This window comes from Saimiri boliviensis, chromosome 18 (genome assembly GCF_048565385.1).
Source record: "Saimiri boliviensis isolate mSaiBol1 chromosome 18, mSaiBol1.pri, whole genome shotgun sequence".
Lineage (NCBI taxonomy): Eukaryota > Metazoa > Chordata > Mammalia > Primates > Cebidae > Saimiri > Saimiri boliviensis.
This window is the reverse complement of record NC_133466.1, coordinates 27,112,339-27,134,240: the sequence shown is the minus strand read 5'-3', so window position 1 is coordinate 27,134,240 and position 21,902 is coordinate 27,112,339. Positions and strand designations below refer to the sequence as shown.

At 34.7% G+C, this 21,902-nt stretch overlaps 1 protein-coding gene across 5 annotated transcripts in view; it reads right to left on the bottom strand.

Moving 5' to 3' along the window:
• The window catches only part of SAMSN1 (SAM domain, SH3 domain and nuclear localization signals 1), a 330,513-nt gene that overhangs the window by 143,828 nt on the left and 164,783 nt on the right, over window positions 1-21,902 (bottom strand). For 4 of the 5 annotated variants that reach the window (XM_074389483.1, XM_074389480.1, XM_074389481.1 and 1 more), the window contains 3 exons: window positions 19,989-20,060; window positions 15,631-17,388; window positions 806-937 (listed from right to left, as the gene is read on the bottom strand). In XM_074389483.1, the coding sequence (XP_074245584.1) occupies window positions 806-937; window positions 15,631-15,672 (174 nt within the window). In that variant the 5' untranslated portion in view covers window positions 15,673-17,388; window positions 19,989-20,060. Of the gene's footprint in view, window positions 1-805; window positions 938-15,630; window positions 17,389-19,988; window positions 20,061-21,902 lie in introns of those variants that run through there. The other variant, XM_074389482.1, reaches the window with a different exon arrangement.

The window sequence follows — 21,902 nt, the reverse complement described above, 5'->3', positions numbered from 1 at the left end:
GTTGTTCAAGGGTCGACTGTATTTTAAATACAGTTCAATTGCCTAAGAGTTAGATTAGCCAGCACTGTTAAATAGGAGGGACAGGTACGATTTTGTATAATGCAGAGAACTCTATCTCTAGTAATTTTAAACATAATTCACAAAACAATTTGCATTTGCATTTTTGTAACACTTACCTTTTAGAAATGATGGTGTGTATTCGTAAATTCAAAAAACAATTTATTACAGTGGTTAGAACATAAACTTTGAAAGCAGCCAGTGATGTGCCAGAATCAGCACTTGAGATAATTATTAACTAAATATTCAGATATTGCAAACCCGTAGTTAAACCATGAGCAGCTTGAAATTTGCCGTGGTGAGGCATTTACACCATGGAAACTGAAAAATGCTATAAATCTAGATCTCCCCTCCAACACGTGGTTTACCAGAAACTACTGATTCAGACACATACCTGTTTAAATGTCAACTTTAACACTTAACAGTTTATAGCCTTTAGCAGCTTATCTTGCCTTTCTTTCTTGCAATTTTCAAATATGGAAAATAATATAATTATTCATAGTCCTAAAGTTTCTTTGGGGATTGGGTTAACTATATAATCATCTATTGCACATTCAGTAAATGTTAGTTCACAATAAGGACCCCAACTCATAAAAAAGACAACAAGAAAGAGAAAATCAGGAACTAAAGGAAAATTAATAAGTTTCTGAGAACAGTGAATTTTTGCTGTATTAATAGGTATCACTGAGCAATAGATTCTAAATATATAGTAGAGAAAAAAATTCACTCAAGTCAATGCTTCACTCACCGTGAAGAGACTGTTAGGTGATTGTTCACTCTCTCCAAAGGGTGGGATAGGAGAATCAGTTCTTCCAGACATGCTTTCTGAGTTAGCCATTTGCTCTGGGATCGGCTCATATAAGCTATCCATAGAGCCTTCCTGCAATACAAAGATCTGTGAGTCAAGGAATAACAAAATAATTATTTTCCTTGAAAAGATACCTAATTTATCCACCCATATTTACATAGTACTTTAAATTATCCTGGGCATAGGGATTAAGAGTTTACGGTATGCTAATTTTCAACACTGAACAATACAGTAAAGCCAAGAATTATTACACAGCCAGGAATTATTATTCCCACCATTATTATAGAACCGAGAATTTAAACATGATTCTAAATGTTGTGGAAACAGGCACACAATGAGGGAATTCCTCAAGAGGCATGTTTAAGACATTAAGTTCAAAGAACTGGCCAGCCATATGCGGAAAACTGAAACTGGATATAAAAATTATATAAAAACTGGATATAAAAATTATATAAAACTGGATAATCACACCTGATATAAAAATTAACTCAAGATGGATTAAAGACTTAAATGTAAGACCTAAAACCATAAAAACCCTAGAAGAAAAAAATAGGCAATACCATTCAGGACATAGGCATAGGCAAAGGCTTCATGACTAAAACACCAAAAGCAATAGCAAGAAAAGCCAAAATTGACAAATGAGATCTAATTTAACCAAAGAGCTTCTGCACAGCAAAATAAACTATAATTAGAGTAAACAGGCCACCTGCAGAATGGGAGAAAATTTTTGCAATCTATCCATCTGTCAAAGGGCTAATATCCAGAATCTACAAAGAACTTAAACAAAACATCAAAAAGTGGCTGAAGGATTTGAACAGACACTTCTCAAAAAAACATATTTATGCAGCCAATAGACATGAAAAAATGCTATCACTGGTCATTAGAGAAATGCAAATCAAAACCACACTGAGATACCATCTCTCGCCAGTTAGAATGCCGATCATTAAAAAGTCAGGAAACAACAGGTGCTGGAGAGGATATGGAGAAATAGAAATGCTTTTACACTGTTGGTGGGAGTGTAAACTAGTTCAAGCATTGTGGAAGAGTGTGTGGTGATTCCTCAAAAATCTAGAACTAGAAATACCATTTGACCCAGCAATCCCATTACTGGTTATATATCCAATGGATTATAAATCACTCTACTATAAAGATACATGCACATGTATGTTTACTGCAGCACTGTTCACAATAGCAAAGACTTGGAACCAACCCAAATGCCCAGCAATGATAGACTGGATAATGAAAATGTGGCACAAACTATGCAACCATAGAAAAGGATGAGTTTATATTCTTTGCAGGGACATGGATGAAGCTGGAAACCATTATTCTCGGCAAATTAACAACACAGCATGTTCTCACTCATAGGTGGGAGCTGAACAATGAGAACTCATGGACATAGGGAAGGGAACATCACACACTGGGGCCTGTTGGGAAGTGGAGGACGGGGTAGGGATAGCATTAGGAGAAATACCTAATGCAGATGATGGATTTATGGATGCAGCAAACCACCATGGCACATGTATGCCTGTGTAACAAAGCTGCACATTCTGCAAATGTACCCCATAACTTAAAGTATAATTTAAAAAAAAAAGTCAGAAAAAAAACCCAGACACATAGACCATTCTAACATAATAGAGAACCCAGAAACACACTGGCACACCTACAGTGAACTCATTATTGACAAAGCTGTGAAGAACATACACTGAGGAAAAGACAGTCTCTTCAATAAATAGTGCCAGAAAAACTAAATGTTCATATGCAGAATAACGAAATTAGGCCTCCATCTATTACCATAGAAAATAAAATCAAAAGGGGTTCAACACTTAAATCTAAGACCTCAAACTAGGAAACTACAAGAAAACATTAGGAAAAATCTTCAAAACATTGGTCTGGGAAAGGATTTCTTGAGCAATCCCCCACAAGTATAGGCAACCAAAGCAAAACTAGACAAGTGGGATCACATGTTAAAAAGCTCCTGTACAGCAAAAGATACAATCAACAAAGTGAAGAAACACCCCTCAGAACGGGAGAAGACATTTGCATAATATCCATCAAATATGGGATTAATAACTAGAATATACATGGAACTCAAACAACTCTGTAGGAAAAGGTCTAATAATCTGATCAAAAATGAGCAAAAGATTTGAACAGACATTTCTCAAAAGAAGACATACAAATGGCAAACAGGCTTATGTAAAAGTGCTCAACATCATTGATCATCAGAGAAATGCAAATCAAAACTACAATGAGATATTATCTCACCACTGTTAAAATGGCTTATAACCAAAAGACAGACACTTTCAAATTCTGGTGAAGATATGGAGAACAAGGAACACTTGTAGACTGTTGGTGGGAATATAAATCAGTACAACCACTAAGGAGAACCGTTTGGAGGTTCCCTAAAAACCTAAAAATTGAGCTACCATATGATCCAGCAATTTCACTCCTGGTTATATACCTCGCAAAAAGGACAACAGTGTATCAAACAGATATTTGTTCTCCAACATTTGTTGCAGCACTGATACAACCTAAGATTTGGGTGCAAGCTAAGTGTCTATCAACAGATGAATGGATAAAGAAAATGTGGTACATAAACACAACGGAGTACAGTTCAGCCATAAAAAAGAATGAAATCCAGTCATTCGCAACAACATAAATGGAACTGGAAGTGATTATACTAAGTGAAATAATCCAGGCAAAGAAAGACAAACATTGCATGTTCTCAGTTACTTGTGGGATCTAAAAACCAAAGCAACCAGACTCATGGACATAGAGATTAGAAGGATGGTTACCAGAGAATAGGAACAGTAGTGGGATGCTGGGGGTAAGCTGCGGATGGTTAGCAGACACACAAAAAAATAGAAAGAATGAATACAACCTACTATTTGACAGCACAATAGGTAGACCATGGTCAACAATAACTTAATCACATTTTAAAATAATTTAAAGAGTGTGACTGGGTTGTTTTTAACTCAAAGAACAAATGTTTGAGGGGATGGATACCCCATTCTCCATGATGTGCTTACTTCACATTGTATGTCTGTATCAAATCATCTCATGTACTCCATAAATAAATGTATCTACTGTGTACCTATAAAAATTTAAACAATTTGAAAAAAAAATCAAGGGCAAATGATATACACTGCAACACACACACACACACACACACACACACACACACACACAGCAGTTTCATTCACCTTACCAAGGAGATATAAGGATAAAATAAATACAAGGTATGCTTTGAAATAGCAAAAATATTTTACAAATACAGTCAAGGAATTAATGTTTAGAACATCGATATTGAAAATATTATTCATTTTTGTCCTTGTATGGAAAAATGAATTTAAAATACATGTGTTTGGATTTAAAACCATTGTGTAATATATTGTAACTTGTTTGTGTTTGGTAAGCAAACTTATTAAACTGACTTTTTTGAAAGATAGAATTATCTAGTTATGACATTATCTAGAAGCAGTCTTAAAAGAGAGAGGTATACAGTATATGCTTAGTATATTGAAATATTCTAGGTGTATTAACATGTAAGTAAAGGGAAGACTGGATGCCTTGTCTGTCTTTAGAACTTTCAGCCAATATAATTTGCTGTTTCCTTTTTTAAGTAACCCCTGTTCCAAACACATCCCAAACTACTGGGAAAATGATGAAGAACTAAGTAAGTAATGTGTACTCTAAAATACATAAACATGAGGGAAACATAAGAGAAACCCAAAGTAGTGAAACTAAAGCTTTAGACACATAAAGCTTCCACTCAAAAACAGACAACATCAGGCAGATCTTAAATCCTGAGGGGTAGCATACAATATATGTCCTCTACATAAGGCAAGCTCCATGATGGAAATACAGGGTCTATAGTAGCAGTGGTTGAAAGGGATCTGAAAAAAACTTCTGCCAACAGCTGCTAGGGCTCTTGCTTATAGGAAGCCATGGAACTGAAAAGCAAAATTCAACAACATGGCCAGAAAAACAGGATATAAAACAGAATATACCAATGGTTTAGTGTCTATATCAGGAATAGTTCATATATTGGCTTGGAGTGAGATCTCTGGAGCAGCTCTGGTTTTTAATTGGGGCATCAGAGAAACATGAGAGAGAGAGAGAGAGAGAGAGAGAGAGAGAGAGGGGGGGGGGGAAATAGAAGAGTTGTGATTCTAAATTATCCAAAGCATATGAAGAGATAAAATGCTGAGAAAGAGAGCCAACCGAATTGACAATCAGAAAATTAAACCATTTCATTCCAGATGAAATTAAAATCATAAAACAGATGGAGAGATAATATAAGAAAGAATATTTCTAATCTTCAAAGAGCTAAATGAAAAAGTAATATTTGATTAAAGAGGAATAATTTATGATGAAACCAAAACGGAAATCATTAAATAGGAACAAAGAAAAATTACAACATCTTGAAAATGAGTAATATAATCACAGAAACTTATATTAAATAATCAAAAATTGGCACGAACTCTAGACCTTTCATAAGAGAGAATTAGAAAATGCTGAGTTCACTTAGGGTGCAGCATAGAAGGATAGAAAACACATGAAACACAGGGCTAAAAGGTTGGAAGATGTATTGAAAGGAAACAAACATCAATTTTAAGTATTAACATACTTTGTTTTTTTGTTGTTGTTGTTTTGCTTCTTTTTTCTTGTTTGTTTGTTTTGTTTGTTTTGAGATGGAGTTTTGCTTTTGTTGCCCAGGCTGGAGTGCAATGGTGTGATCTTGGCTCACTGAAACCACCTTCCGGGTTTAAACGATTCTCCTGCCTCTGCCTCCCTAGCAGCTGGGATTACAGGTGCCTGCCACCATGCCCAGCTAATTTTTTGTATTTTCAGTAAAGACAGAGTTTCACTACATTGGCCAGGTTGGTCTCAAACTCCTGACTTCTGGTGATCCACCCACCTTGTCCTCCCAAAGCCCTGAGATTACAGGCCCATAGTTTTCTTAATCCTAAGTAAAGTATCAACAAAATCAAATAGTGCATCTAAAACCACATTATGACCAATCAGTGTTTTAATATACAAATGCAAGAATGCTTTAATATTTAAATATACATTAAAATATTTAAAAGGAAGTTCATCTAAATAAATATTTAAGGCACTTGAAAATTTTTAATGTTTACTCACATCAAAATCTTAGCAAATGGGAAAAGACAGGACTTACTTAACCTGAATAGGGTTATTTAACACAAATTTCCCCATGAAAACTAAATTATAAATAATTATATGAGCATCAGAAATGAGAGTAGGATGACTGCTATCATAGCATTCTTACCTGTCAATATTATGGATGATAAAGAAGTTGAGACTAATATAAATGCTAAAGAAGGGAATAATTTATAGATTATTTGCACAGAAAATCTGAGAAAACCACAAGGTATCTATCAGAATTCTTTAAGATCAGCAAAATTATTTATTTGGATATCAACATACTAAACAATGTATCTCTAAGTCAGCATAAATAAACTTGGTAAAAACATTCACAACGGCATCCAAAATTTTTAGATCCCTAACAATAAATTTAACAAAAGATGTGTAAGCTATCATAGGGAAAATTATAAAAAATTATTAAAGGCTATGAAAGTATTGAATAAAGAATTATCTATGTTTGTGGATGAAAAGACCTAACACTATAATGAAGTCAGTTTCCCCTAAAAATGGTATAAAATTCAAATTCATTTCAGTCAAAATCCCATTGAAGATTTTCAGATAATTTGATAATATGAACCTAGGTTTATATTTTTTAAAAAAAGACAAAATCCAAACTTTGAATAAGGACAAATGGGGAGCAGGATATTCTTCTGAGTAAGACATCTACTTGGCAGTACAATTATTAATATCTCAATAGGTATTTAAAAGAACAAGTAAAAGGAAAGAGATAGAAATAAACCAATGGGATAGAATAAAGAGTCCAAATAAAGACAGAGACAGCATTGCAAATTATTGAAGAAATTGTGCAGAGATAATTGATTTGTAACCTCATGGGTTACAAAAACATGTTAAATGCAGTTACTATATGATGAGCTCAACAAGAAAAATCACTGGGGTTCAAATGAGGACGTTTTCTAAAAGCCTCATCACCGCGTAAAACTCTAAGAAAAAATGTGGAGTCAGAGTGGCATATATAAAAGGGTATTTCTGCCTCCTTTTTGAAAGATAGAGCCCATTTCAAGTTTATAGATCCAAAATAATAGCAATCACCGTTAATGGATTATTTATAGTATCCTTCGTTCAGAATGGGTAGTTCATTAAGTTTCCAACTTTATATTTCTCTTAAAAACCCCATTCACTAAAAGATTTACAATTTTCCCCTACACTTAAATAAGAGATGTTTAACTCTTAAATTCTCTCGTTAGTGGTAATCTTTATGTGACACATATTGTTTAAAATAACCTGCTTCCCAGAGATTTAAAGGTCAGTGTATTTACATATACTTTCATTCTTTAAAATTCAGAAATCTTTCCACTAAATCAGTGGTTTTCTTCTCTTTTCTTAAATGCAATGTCCAATATGTTCCAATTCCTACAGGCATAGATAAAATATGTTTTGGATTTTGCATAAAATCCTGGCAAGAGCTGCAACCCCACCCCTTCTTCAAAGCTTATAACAGCACAGTAGGGTGTCACAACACCCTGGCTGAGAATCTATGCTAAATTATTCTGCATATTTATTCCACAAGAAGAAATTAAAAAAACTAAGATAATGTTTTTTTTTCCAAGTACCTTGTACACATTTTCTTATTAAAGCAATTGAATTTGATAACATAAACTTTGCAATGATTCAACAAAAGACCAGGATTCTTGATGGTTTCGTCTAATATATTATGTTTCTGAGCAAGCAACTTCTTAAGGACAACTTTAACAGATAGAAAAATGTTACAGTCATATTGAATCCATGCGCCAGGACTTTGAGGCACTCCTTTTCAAGCAAGTGCTCCCTTCCCTATATCAGACAATCAAGCTCATTATATGGTTATATGTCTTTAGCAGCAGCATTGCAAACGTATGTCACACCATGTTGAACCATGCTATGCTATAGAAACATTGGCATACTGATTATATTACCATTCAAAATGATTTCAGAATGCAATCATCTTTGGTGCTCTACTGACTATTTCCATGGGAAGTATATTCATAGAAACCACATCTAGCTCTTTTAGATCAACTAGCAAAGTATGCACAATACCACTTAAATCACCTGAAATGGGATTTCTGCCGTCAGATTTATATGGCACAAAGCAAAGTAGAGAGCTGGCAGTTATTTTGTAAATTGGACTATATAGGCAACAAGAACTCGATGATTCAGCCTCTTACAATTCACAATTGCATTTTATTTTTCAAGATGCTCTAAGATTAAATCCGATACCTTGGCTTAAAATGCCTCCTGTTTAGGTATCACAACGTATGTCAGCACCATCTCTACCGCTTACGTTAATCTTATGTGCAATTTGAAAAGAAAACAAACATCAGAAGTACACCATTTTATTTTCCCAAATGAGAGGGATCTCCCATCAACATCTTGAAAAACCAAGGAATAGACATAATGCCCTGCTGTAAACACAGATAGAAATGAATAAAATTATTTTTGAAATCCATTTTTAAGCATTGGCAGATGGTCACAACTGCAGGTTAGAGTTATAAAGTATTTTCACATCCATGACTACCTGATAACTTTCACGGATCCACTTCGGAATAAGGAAAAAAAAAATTAATAATGTGAAAATGAATTTGAGAGGTACTTATACCGTCGAGTAAGCATATCTCCAGGACTGGATTAATCTACTGTACCTTGCATTTACAGTGTGGTGCAACTTACAAAACCTCCATGGAGGTTTAACCAAGCCAACATTGAAAGAAATTCATCACTCAAAGAACAAAGAAGTAATGTTGATTCCTGGGATGTCTCAAAGCAAAGGAAGCTACACAAAGCCTGCATATTTTGCAATTTTTTTTTTCTCATACTCATAACAAACAGAAGCAAACTATTTCTCAAAAATACTGTTCACAAAATATTATACTCAAAATTCAGTATCAAATGCTAAATAACTAGTAATTGATGCTTGTCTTTGAGTAGAGTTGGCTTAAGTGCTTTAATGAAAGCATCCTTTCTCACTCTTCCTTTTGATGTGAACTTTCTGAGATTATTAAATGTATTAAGATCATCACATAGGAAGTTTAGAATATATCCCAATTTCATTCCTTTTATTTGACACAGTAAAATTAAAATGAGAACATAAATGGTACAAATAAAGGAACTTACCAGCGAAATGCAGAAAAGATTCATTTTGATCAGTGTCGCTCTCTTGTTGCTCTGCTTTGAAGAATATGATTGCCCCCTCGTAGCTCTCTCTTGCCTTCACAGCTGTTTGACCAGTTCTCATGGGAGATTATTACAAAGTAAAATCCCTGCCATAATCCAGGGGATTCAGAGACCATTATCAAATAATATTGGTCTTTATTGAACAAACAATTTCCTAAATTAATGAAGAACCCTGACTCATAAAATGAGAGAATGAGACTTACCACGATCTGTGTACACAGATTTCAAAGGTGGCAATGATAGTCCTAAAACCTGCAGTGAAAATGCATTGAAAACAACTACAGGCCTAGCTAACTAAATGGAGTATTGATGCAAACCTGGAGAAAATATTATTCTTCAGGATAAAAGTAACATCTTCCTTTTAAAAGTGGTAGGTCAAGGGTCCATCTCATGTTCCTTTCCCATCTCCCATTCCTATTTTCTCTTTCAACAATTTACAAAACGTTTGATTCCTTACATGACAAGATATAAACAAATTTTTACCATGGCAAAATATGCAAAATGCCTAAATCTAAAATTTACCACTTTAAACTTTTTTTTTTTTTTTTTTTTTTTTTTTTTTTGAGACAGAGTCTTGCACTGTTGCCCAGGCTGGAGTGCAGTGGCACAGTCTCAGCTCACTGCAACCTCTGCCTCCTGGGTTCAAGCGATTCTCCTGGCTCAGTCTCCCGAGTAGCTGGGATTACAGCAACCCGCCACCATGACCAGCTAATTTTGTATATTTTTAGTAAAGATGGGGTTTCACCATGTTGGCCAGGCTAGTCTCAATCTCCTGATTTCATTATTCGCCTGCCTCAGCCTCCCAAAGTGCTGAGATTACAGGTGTGAGCCACTGCACCCAAACAACTTTAACCATTTTTAAGTAAACACTTAGGTAATGTTAAATACATCTCCATTGTTGTGCAACTAACACCACCATGCATCTCCAGAACCATTTCATCTTTCCTAATTCAAACCTCATACCCATTAAACACTAACTTCCAATTTCCCATGTCACTCAGTCCCTGGAAACCACCTTTCTACTTTCTGTCTTTCTAAATGTGACTACTCTACATGCTTTCTGTAAGTGGAACCAATATTTACCCTTTGGTGACTGGTTTACTTCACTTAGCATAAGGTCTTCAAGGTGTGTCCATGTTATAGCATGTGTCAGAATTTCCTTCCTTTTTAAGGCTGAATAATATTCCTTTTTGTGTATATATCACATTTTGTTTATCTACTTGTTTGTTGATAAACACTTGGATTGCTTCTAACTTTTGACTATGTGAATAATACTTCTATGAGCATAGATGTACAAGTATCTGTTTGAGTCCTTGCTTTCAATTCTTTTTTTTTTTAAATGCATTTTATGTTTTGGGATACATGTGAAAAACATGCAAGATTGTTCCATATGTATACACATGGCAGTGTGATTTGCTGCCTTCCTCCCCTTCACCTATATCTGACATTTCTCCCCATGCTATCTCTTCCCCACCTCCCCACATCCATCCCTCCTCCATTTCCCACCAACAGACCCCAGTGTGTAGTGCTCCCCTCCCTGTGTCCATGTGTTCTCATTGTTCAACACCCACCTATGAGTGAGAATATGTGGTGTTTGATTTTCTGCTCTTGTGTCAGTTTGCTGAGAATGATGGTTTCCATGTTCATCCATGTCCCTACAAAGGACACAAACTCATCGTTTTTGATGGCTGCGTAATATTCCATAGCATATATGTACCACATTTTCCCTGTCCAGTCTATCATTGATGGGCATTTGGGTTGGTTCCAGGTCTTTGCTATTGTAAACAGTGCTGCTATGAACATTCGTGTGCATGTGTCCTTATAGTAGAATGATTTATAATCCTTTGGATATATACCCAGTAATGGGATTGCTGGGTCAAATGGAATTTCTATTTCTAGGTCCTTGAGGAATCACTACACTGTCTTCCACAACGGTTGAACTAATTTACACTCCCACCAACAGTGTAAAAGTGTTCCTATTTCTCCACATCCTCTCCAGCATCTGTTGTCTCCAGAATTTTTAATGATCACCATTGTAACTGGCATGAGATGGTATCTCAATGTAGTTTTGATTTGCTTTTCTCTAATGACCAGTGATGATGAGCATTTTTTCATATGTTTGTTGGCCTCCTGTACGTCTTCTTTTGTAAAGTGTCTGTTCATATCCTTTGCCCACTTTTGAATGGGCTTGTTTTTTTCTTGTAGATCTGTTTTAGTTCTTTGTAAATTCTGGATATCAGCCCCTTGTCAGATGGGTACAAAATCAATGTCCAAAAATCACAAGCATTCCTATACACCAGTAACAGACTTAAAGAGAGCCAAATCAAGAATGAACTGCCATTCACAATTGCTACAAAGAGAATAAAATACCTAGGAATACAACTAACAAGGAACATAAAGGACCTCTTCAAGGAGAACTACAAGCCACTGCTCAACGAAGTAAGAGAGGACACAAACAGATGGAGAAACATTCCATGTTCATGGCTAGGAAGAATCAATATCGTGAAAATGGCCATACTGCCCAAAGTAATTTACAGATTCAATGCTATTCCCATCAAGCTACCAATGACCTTCTTCACAGAACTGGAAAAAAATACCTTAAACTTCATATGGAAACAAAAGAGACCCTGCATAGTCAAGTCAATTCTAAGCAAAAAGAGTAAAGCAGGAGGCATCACACTACCAGACTTCAAACTATACTACAAGGCTACAGTAATCAAAACAGCATGGTACTGGTACCAAAACAGAGATATAGACCAATGGAACAGAACAGAGGCCTTGAAGGAAACACAATGTATCTACAACCATCCGATTTTTGACAAACCTGAAAAAAACAAGCAATGGGGAAAGGACCCCCTGTTTAATAAATGGTGTTTGGAAAACTGGCTAGCCATGTGCAGAAAGCAGAAACTGGACCCCTTCCTGACATCTTACACTAAAATTAACTCCAGATGGATTAAAGACTTAAACATCAGACCTAACACCATAAAAACCCTAGAAGAAAATCCAGGCAAAACCATTCAGGACATAGGCGTAGGCAAGGACTTCATGACCAAAACACCAAGGGCATTGGCAACAAAAGCCAAAATAGACAAATGGGACCTAATCAAACTCCACAGCTTCTGCACGGCAAAAGAAACAGTCGTTAGAGTGAATCGGCAATCAACAGAATGGGAAAAAAATTTTTGCTTTCAATTCTTTAGGGTATATGCCTAGAAGGGAATTACTGTATTCTTTGTGAATTTCATTTTAATAAGGAACCACCTACTGCTTTTCTTATTGACTGCATCATTTCCATTTTCACCTACAGTAGATACCAGTTCCAATTTATCTGCATCCTTGCCATCCCTTGTTATTTTCTGGTTGTTGTTGTTGTTGGTTGGTTGTTTGCTTGTTTTTGAGATGGATTCTCCATCACCTGTCACCAGGCTGGAGTGTACAGTGGCACAATCTCAGCTCACTGTAACCTCTACCTCCCAGGTTCAAGTGATTCTCCTGCCTCAGCTTCCTAAGGAGCTGGGACTACAGGTGTGCACCCCCAGGCACAGCTAATTATTGTATTTTTAGTAGAGACGGGGTTTCACCATGTTGACCAGGATGGTCTTGTATATGCTGTAATTTAAGTGTCCAACTTTATTGTTTTGCATGTGTATATTCCATTTTTGCAATACTATTTGTTGAAAGACTGTACCTTCCCCATTGAATAGTCTTGACAGATTTGCTAACAATCATTTCACCACATAAATGAAAGTTTGTTTCTAGCTCTCCATTCTATTACATTTGCCTACATGTCTGTTTCTAAGTCAGTATCACACTGTTTTGATCACTGTATGCTTCGAAGTAAATTGGAAATGAAGCACTTTTGCACATTGTTTTACTCCTTCAAAAAATAAAAAACCTTGAAAAGTGTTTTTTTTCCTTTAATTAGAAAATTGAGGCTCAGAAGAATAAGTAACTTGACAAGGTCAAAAATAGAAAATGTTAAATTCTGGAATCTAGTCCAGGAATATCTGGTTCCAAATTTCATGCTTTTTTTTAACTAACAGTATCATCCTGTGTAAACTTTAGGATGTACTTAGCTTCTGCATCTTCAGTAAATTCATCTCTACAATGGCATGTTAAACCTAGCTATATGAAAACATCAGCTAAAACTAGGTGACTTTTTTATATTCATTTAGGTGTTTTATTTCTAGACATGCTTGAAATCTCATTATTTTAAAAAATACACTAGTAGTTCTAAAAGTTAAATTTATTTTTAAAATTTTTATTTTTAATTAACAAATAAAAATTGTGTATACGGTATACAACATGGTATTTTGAAATACGTATGTGAAATGGTTAAATTAAGCTAATATATGCATTATCTTATGTGTTTATTTGTGGTAAGAACACTTAAAATCTACTATCTTAGCAGTTTTCAATGTACAATATATTGTTATTCACTAAAAGCACCATATTTTACACTAAATCTCCTGAACTCATTCTTCAAGTCTAACTAAAATTTTACATCTTTTGGCCATGACCATCATCTTCTCCAATTACTCCTCAAATCCCCCAGAGCCTTGTAATCACCATTCTACTCTTTGTTTCTATGAATTCAACTTTTTTAGATTCTGCATTAGTGAGAACATATAGTGTTTATATCTCTGTATCTGGTTTATTTTATTTAACGTAATATCCTCCAGACTCTTCCATGTTGTAACAAACAACAGAATTTCCTTCATTTTAAAAACTGAATAGTATTTCATTTTGTATAAATAATGCATTTTCCAGCAACCTCCCTAGTGGGTATATATCCAAAGAAAATAAAGTCTGTTTGGCAGAGAGATATTTGCTCCTCCATGTCCAATGCAGCATTATCCCCAGTTGCCAAGAAATGGAATCAACTTAAGTGTCCATTAACAGATGAATAAATAATTAAGTTAAATTTAGATCTTCAAATATGTTTCTTCATCACCTGGTCCTGCACTTTCTTTTCGTTTAATAATATCTATTTCCAAAAACCTTATTAGAAATAAGGCATTCTAAGGGAGGATATCTACAGTCCCTTGTTTTTAATTAGTAACACCTAAAGATTTACACTGGCACCTTCTGCTTTAGAGTGTTATCAGTTAAGAATGCTTTGAGTTGCCGGTAATAGACTTTATAACTAAGAGTGTTTAATCAAGATGAGTTATTGTTCACATATAAAAATAGGTCTATAGATTGACAATTGTTGTCACTGAAGCAGAGGGTCAGTGAGGTCAGTCAGGAGTACCGTCCATAGTTCCCTTGCCCTCCTTTCATGATTTGAAGATGGCTACAGAAGTTCATAGCATTAATTTGTCACACAGTTGCTTTCAAACACCAGAAACAGACATCATATGCACCAGCCCTTCCTGTTTGGCCTCCCTTCTATCATGCCTCCCAAGAGCCTCAGTACAGTAAGCTTCATGATTTCTGTATACATTTCTGCATACAGAAGTGTATCTCAATTTTTTGAGATACAGTATTAAAACTTAATCAAAAGCAAAACTAGATGATACTAGGACTTTGAGTTTCTTCTTTATAGTCTTTTATTTTAGGAGCTATAATATTGTTACAAATCCTGATTTTAAAAAAAGATTATAAAAATTTTCACACATACTCCAAAGTAGACTATAGTCATTCTTTTATATGCCCCTCACCTATATTCAACAATTATCAAGATATTGCAAAAGTTTGCTTCATCTGTCCTTTTATTTCCTTTTTCTTTTCCGCTAAAGTATTTTAAAGCAAGTCTCAGTATCATGTTATTTCACTCCTACATATTTCATTTAGCTCTAAAATTTGTTGACTTTTTCTAGACACTCAGAATGTCATTCACAAATCTAAAAATTGTTTCCTGATTACTTCAAATACCTTCCTTTGTCATTCCCCTCACAGAAAGGTAGGGTCTATTTCTCCAATCTCTTGAATGTTGCTTCTTTGTATATCGTTTAACTTATTCTTTTATCTCTGGAATACGCTATAAATGGAAATTAGCTCTTTCCTAAATGGAAGTTGATTAGATTCTGAATCAACCTTAAAAGGTGCAAAAACTTTTTATAGGTATTGGGTACTGTACTTGGCATCGTATCAGGAAGCACTCAGTATTTCCCCTATTTGTTAATATTAAGATCATTTCAACTATTAATTACCTTAACTTAAATTGCTTCATTAGGAGCCACAACAGAATGTTTCTTTTAATTACAGAAGTGATCTCACATCAATTACCTGGAGAATTTGGTAAAGTAGAAATTTTTCTAATCAACTAGTGACACAGTTAAACTAAAATACAGTTTATAGAGGAAAAAGAATAACGTGACAATTTTCAAAAAAGTTGGTGCTTGTATAAATTCATTTTCACATTGCCATAAGAAATACCTGAGACTGGGTAATTTATGAAGACAAAAGAGGCTTAATTTACTCACAGTTTCACATGGCTGGGGAGGCCTCAGGGAACTGACAGTCATGGTGGAAGGCTATGGAGAAGCAAGCACCTTCTTCACAAGACAGCAGGAGAGAGCAAGAGCAAAGGTGTAAGTGCCACTTTTAAACCACAAGATATTGGAGAGCTCATTCACTATCACAAGAACAGAATGGGGGAAACTGCCCCCCTGATATAATCACTTCCCAGAAGATCCCTTCCTGGACATGTGAGAATTACAATTTGAGGTGAGATTTGGGTAGGGACACAGAGCCAAACCGTATCAGTGCTCTGGTCATTTTTTTTCAATTGCAACCAATAAATTGCTTATTATTTTTTTCTCTTCATCCTCCTTTTCCTTGTCCTTTTTCTTTCTCTCCATCTCTCTGTCTCCATGTCATGACGCTATGAGCTTATAGACTTTTCTATGTATAATGTGCTTCAATTTAATTCAAATTGAACATGCTTTAATTCAAAAGTTAACATCTACATTTTTCACAAAACTCAATTTTGTCCTTTATTTGGCCATTGATAGACTTTCAGTTAGTGTGTTCCTATGCCTCTTTGAACCAACTTACTGTTCTTTGAGTTTCTTGAATTCTAGCACAACAGGATGTCTCAGCCTCATTTTGTAAGTTTTCTTATTGATATCTAGAGTCAGCCATCTAATCAAAAAAGTCTAAAATATTTTAATAGAATCTGAAAGGTCAAATCTATGTGTTATAGTATTTTGCGGTTCTTTGTTTGCTCTGATTCCCACTTCAGTGTCTTAAGAATATCACTTATTTCTCATATATACAGCCTAATATATGTTTTAGAGAGCTTCTTTCATTGAACCATCTATTGGTGGAAAAATGAGTCTAGAATAATAAAGAATAAGACAAGACCTTTGGTTAATACTGAATAAGTGATAATTTCTGATAATCCTTTCTTAATGTGCACTACTGTCATTTGGGAGGTGGTAGCTATTAGTAGAGATAATACTGCAGTAGCCAACTTTAAAAATCTTTGCAAACATTTATTTCCCTGTAGTTATTCTGCAACTTGAAATTTGTCTGACTTCTGTACCTGGTAGAGGCTATACAAACAATAAAATATCCGAATATTATTTCTGCAAAAGTTCGCTGACTTGTTCAACATTACTCCTGGATAGCCATTCCTCAAACGCCATTGCTTATTCAGAAAAGAGTTCTGGTAGCTACAACAATGCCCCATTGCATTTACTAACAATCTTGTCTTCTCATATACTGAAAATCAACTACTTCGTATCTATTTCCAATACCTTGTAAGAATTCCTGTACCTTGGAAGATGGCCATTACTTTTCATATCAACAAGTAGTTGTCATGACATAGTGCAAGCCCACAAGCTTTGGACCAAGAAGACCTGTGTGTGAATTCAACAACTTACTATGAAATCTTTGACAAGTCACTTAACTTCTCTAAATGTAAATTTCTACTTTTATATAAAAAAGATAAATCTATATTGAAACCTTTAATAAAAATTGATATCAATGTACATAAAGCAAATTTTAGGAAAAATTTAACACTGTTATGATACATTAGTGTGGTTATATTTCAATTAAAGTACATACCAAGAGCAGACATTAAATTCCACTGTCTGATTCAAAGGGAAGGAAAGAAGTGTGTCACAGCCAAAGTGTAGCAGAGTAAAAGCTACAAAAATCTGGATTCTATACCCAGCACTACATCAAAGGAATTCTGTTGCAAAGCTTTCAAACTCAAAGGGTTTCATCTTCTTCATCTATAAAATGAAACAGATATAATTACTTTTTCTCAGCATTTTTCACATAACAGCACAAAAAACAAATGGAAGGCACCTAAAGGACCCACCAGTAATCCCCAGGTTCCAAGGAGTTGACATATTAAAACATCCACAGCCATTCATAGCATATCAGTATATAACCACACACAGGTTGTGAAGCTCTGGTCTGGAAGACATCAGAAGGCCCTCTAGCTCAATGGTATTTGTGATGGAAATGTAAGATCAGGTAATGGCAACATTAGAATAGGAAACAGGGAACACTTTTCAAGCTAGAGGTCAATGAAATCTTTATATTCAAATCTTACAGATTGCTGCATAAAATTATAGCACAGACCTGAGACCTCACCATATCCCCAGATAGTACTTCCTAAAGTTAGATTGAAAAAAGATAAATCATATTGTCCTTTTTATTGTGAACGAATGAGTCTTAGTTTAATAAGAAATCATTTATTGTCCCTAGTGCCAAAATTTCCTGAAGGATAAAGTTATGAATTTCATAGAAGCATAATTAACACAATCAGAAGTATAATTAACTAAACACAAAAATATTTATCATTTTGGAAATAACTGACAGAAAGGATTAGAATCTTATCTACTATTTAGTAAAGCTAAGTAATATTTTATCCTCAATTTTAAACATCTACTATCAAAGGAAGAGAGAGAGAGACAGTGAATGAAAGGGAGAGAGAAAAAAGCTAACAACAGGCACATTTTTGTGACAGACAATAAGTGTCTTATCTTTTCAGAGACTGATTTTGAATGAAAGTTAGAAATGTATTTGTTAGATAAAGGTTTACAGAAATACACTGCTTTAGAAATGCTGAAATTTCAAGCTTTATTTGGTGATGGCTTTCAGTATTTCTTGCAACCAAAGTAGAATTTGACAAGGAATACCTTTTTTGTTTGTTTTATTATACTTTAAGTTTTTGGATACATGTGCAGAATGTGGTTTGTTACATAGGTGTACATATGCTATGGTGGTTTGATACACCCATCACTCATCATCTACATTACGTATTTCTCCTAATGCTATGAGTCCCCTTCACCCCGACCCCACGACAGGCCCCCACCCCCAGTGATGTTCCCCTCCCTGTGCCCATATGTTCTCATTGTTAAACTCCCACTTATGAGTGAAAACATGCTCTTTGTTAGTTTGCTGAGAATGATGGTTTCCAGTTTCATCCATGTCCCTGCAAAGGACATAAACTTATTGTTTTCTATGACTGCATAGTATTCCATTGTGTATATGTGCAACATTTTCTTTATTCAGTCTAACATTGATGGGCATTTGGGTGGGGTCCAAGTCTTTGCTATTGTGAACAGTGCTGCAATAAACATATATGTGCCTGTGTCTTTGTAGCAGAGTGATTTATATTCCTTTGGGTATATACCCGGTAATGGGATTGCTGGGTCAAATGGTATTTCTAGTTCTAGATTTTTGAGAAATCATCACACTGTCTTCCACAATGCTTGAACTAATTTACACTCCCAACAGTGTATAAAAGCATTCCTATTTCTCCACATCCTGTCCAGCATTTGTTGTTTCTTGACTTTTTATGATCACCATTCTAACTGGCATGAGATGCTATCTCACTGAAGTTTTGATTTGCATTTCTCTAATGACCAGTAATGATGAACTTTTTTTCATGTTTGTTGGCCACATAAATGTCTTCTTTTGAAAAGTGTCTGTTCCTCTTGTTTGTCCACTTTTTGATGGGGTTGTTTTTTTCTTGTAAATTTGTTTAACTCCCTTTTACATTCTGTATATTAGCCTTTTGTCAGATAAATAGATGGCAAAAAATTTCTCCCATTCTGTAGGTTACCTGTTCACTCTGATGATAATTTCTTTTGCTGTGCAGAAGGTCTTTAATTTAATGAGATCCCATTTGTCAATTTTGCCTTTTACTTCCATTGCTTTTGGTGTTTTAGTCATGAAGTCTTTGCCTATGCCTATGTTCTGAATGGTATTGCCTAGGACTAGGTTTTCTTGTAGGGTTTTTATGGTTTTAGGTCTTATATTTAAATCTTTAATCTAGCTTGAGTTAATTTTTGTGTAAGGTGTAAGGAAGGGCTCCAGTTTTAGTTTTCTGCATATAGCTAGCCAGTTTTCCCAATACCATTTATTAAATAGGGAATCATTTCCCCATTGCTTATTTTTGTCAATTTTGTTGTCAGATGGATGCAGATGTGTGATGTGCTTTCTGAGGCCTCTGTCTGGTTTCATTTGTCTATATATCTGTTTTGGTACCAGTACCGTTCTATTTTGGTTACTGTAGCCTTGTAGTATAGTTTGAAGTCAGACAGTGTGATGCCTCCAGCTTTGTTCTTTTTGATTAAGGTTGTTTTGGCTATACAAGCTCCTTTTTGGTTCTATATGAAATTGAAAGTAGTTTTTTCTAATTCTGTGAAGAAAGTCAATGGTAGCCTGATGGGCATAGCATTGAATCTATACATTACTTTGGACAGTATGACCATTTTCACGATATTGATTGTTCCTATCCATTAGCATGGAATGTTTTACCATTTGTTTGTGTCCTCTTATTTCTTTGTAGTTCTCCTTGAAGAGGTCCTTTACATACCTCGTAAGTTGTGTTCCTAGGTATTTTCTTCTAACTCATTTTGTGAGGCCAGCATCATCCTGATACCAAAACCTGGCAGAGACACAACAAAAAAGAAAATTTCAGGCCAATATCTCTTAAGAATATCAATGAAAATCCTCAATAAAATACTGGCAAATTGAATCCAAAAGCAAAGTAAAAAGGCTATCCATCACGATCAAGTCAGCTTCATCCCTGGAATGCAAGGCTGGTTCAGCATATACAAATCAATAAACATAATCTATCACATGAGTTAGGTGTATGTTTAACTTTTGTACATACTAGGAAATCATTTTCTAGAGTGGTTGTATCCCTTCAACAATGAAGGAGAATTCCAGCTGCTTCATATCACCATCAAACCTTGGTATTGTTCATCTTTAATTTGTTGTTCTGATATGTCTGTCTTAACTGGGGCTTTACCAATATTGAGGTCCTTTTCATATAATTCTTAGCCATTCTGACACTGTGAAATGTGTGTTTAAATTGACCACACATTTCTAATTAAGTTAACTGCTTTTTTATTTGTAGGAGTTCCTTATTCTGTTGATGAGTAATTTGACAAACACACATGTTACAAAAATCTTTTCCCATCCTCTGGCTTCTCATCCTCTTAATTTTATCATTTTATAAACAAAAGTTCTTAACTTCAGTGTAATCCAATTTATTGATCATTTTTTATTTTTTGCCTTTTTTTATTAAAAAATCTTTATTCATTTTGAAGTCATTTCATGATATTCTCCATGTTTTATTTTAGGAGCTTTATTGATTTAGCTTTTATACTTTAGGTTTATGATGCATCTCGGATTCACTTCTGTGTTTAATATGAGGTAGGGGTTGAGGTTCTTTTTTGTTTTTCACTGATATCCAATTAACCCAGTACAATTTATTAAGAAGATCATTGATTCCTACAGAAATGTAATAGAACACTCTTAGCATATCAAGGCATTATTTTAGTGTGGATAAATTTTTGGAATAGCCATAATTTCACTGCTCTATCTTTGTGCAAATATGATACCTTCTTAATTACTATAGCTTTAGAGTAAGTCCTCCTATACGTTACAGCTCTGATTTATTTCCTTGGTAATACCTTGGCTATCTTAAATTCTTAAGTATATATTTTGAAAGCATTAGATTAAAAGTGTATGAGAAAGTTTGAGTTTTATTGAGCCACTGACTACACATGACCTCATGAAAGACAATTTAACTTCTCTCTTTGTTTCCTCATTTGTAAAATGTGTAGTGCTTGAACTAGACAATCCCAAAGACTCTTCCATTTATGATTTTCTATCCCAATTCACACAGAAAGGGAAGGCAACTAGTATACATAAATAAACCACAGGAAACCTCCATGAAAGGAGGATGGCCTAAATGCAGACACATTTTTTTCTTCACAAATTATATTCCACATTTAAAATAATGCATTTTGAAACTGGGTTTAGAGACCACTTGTTTAATATAACATCAACAGATTTGCAAATTCATTGTATTTCTAATTGCCTCTTTAAAATGGCAAAACAAACTGCATTGCTTTTATTGGAAGTAAAATTTTGATAATATTGAAGACATTGGCCAACATATATTTCTCTATTACTAGCACATAAATGAAAGCCTGCAACGATTGGCATCACTTTACCTCTCTAAATAGAATCTTTAACCTCAAACCCACTCTCTCCATTATACCAGGCTTATAACACAACATCACACTTTGTTTTGCTCTCAAAATTGTCCTAATTTCTCTTGCCTAAAATATTCTCCTGCTTTATTTTCACCATTTCGCACTTAATAGTTTCTTTATAAATCATATCTGCCTGTCTTTCTTAACTTTTTCTACTCAATTTTTTTCCCTTTGTGTTCATCTGCCTGCACTGCATTATCTAGTCTATGTCTACACACAAA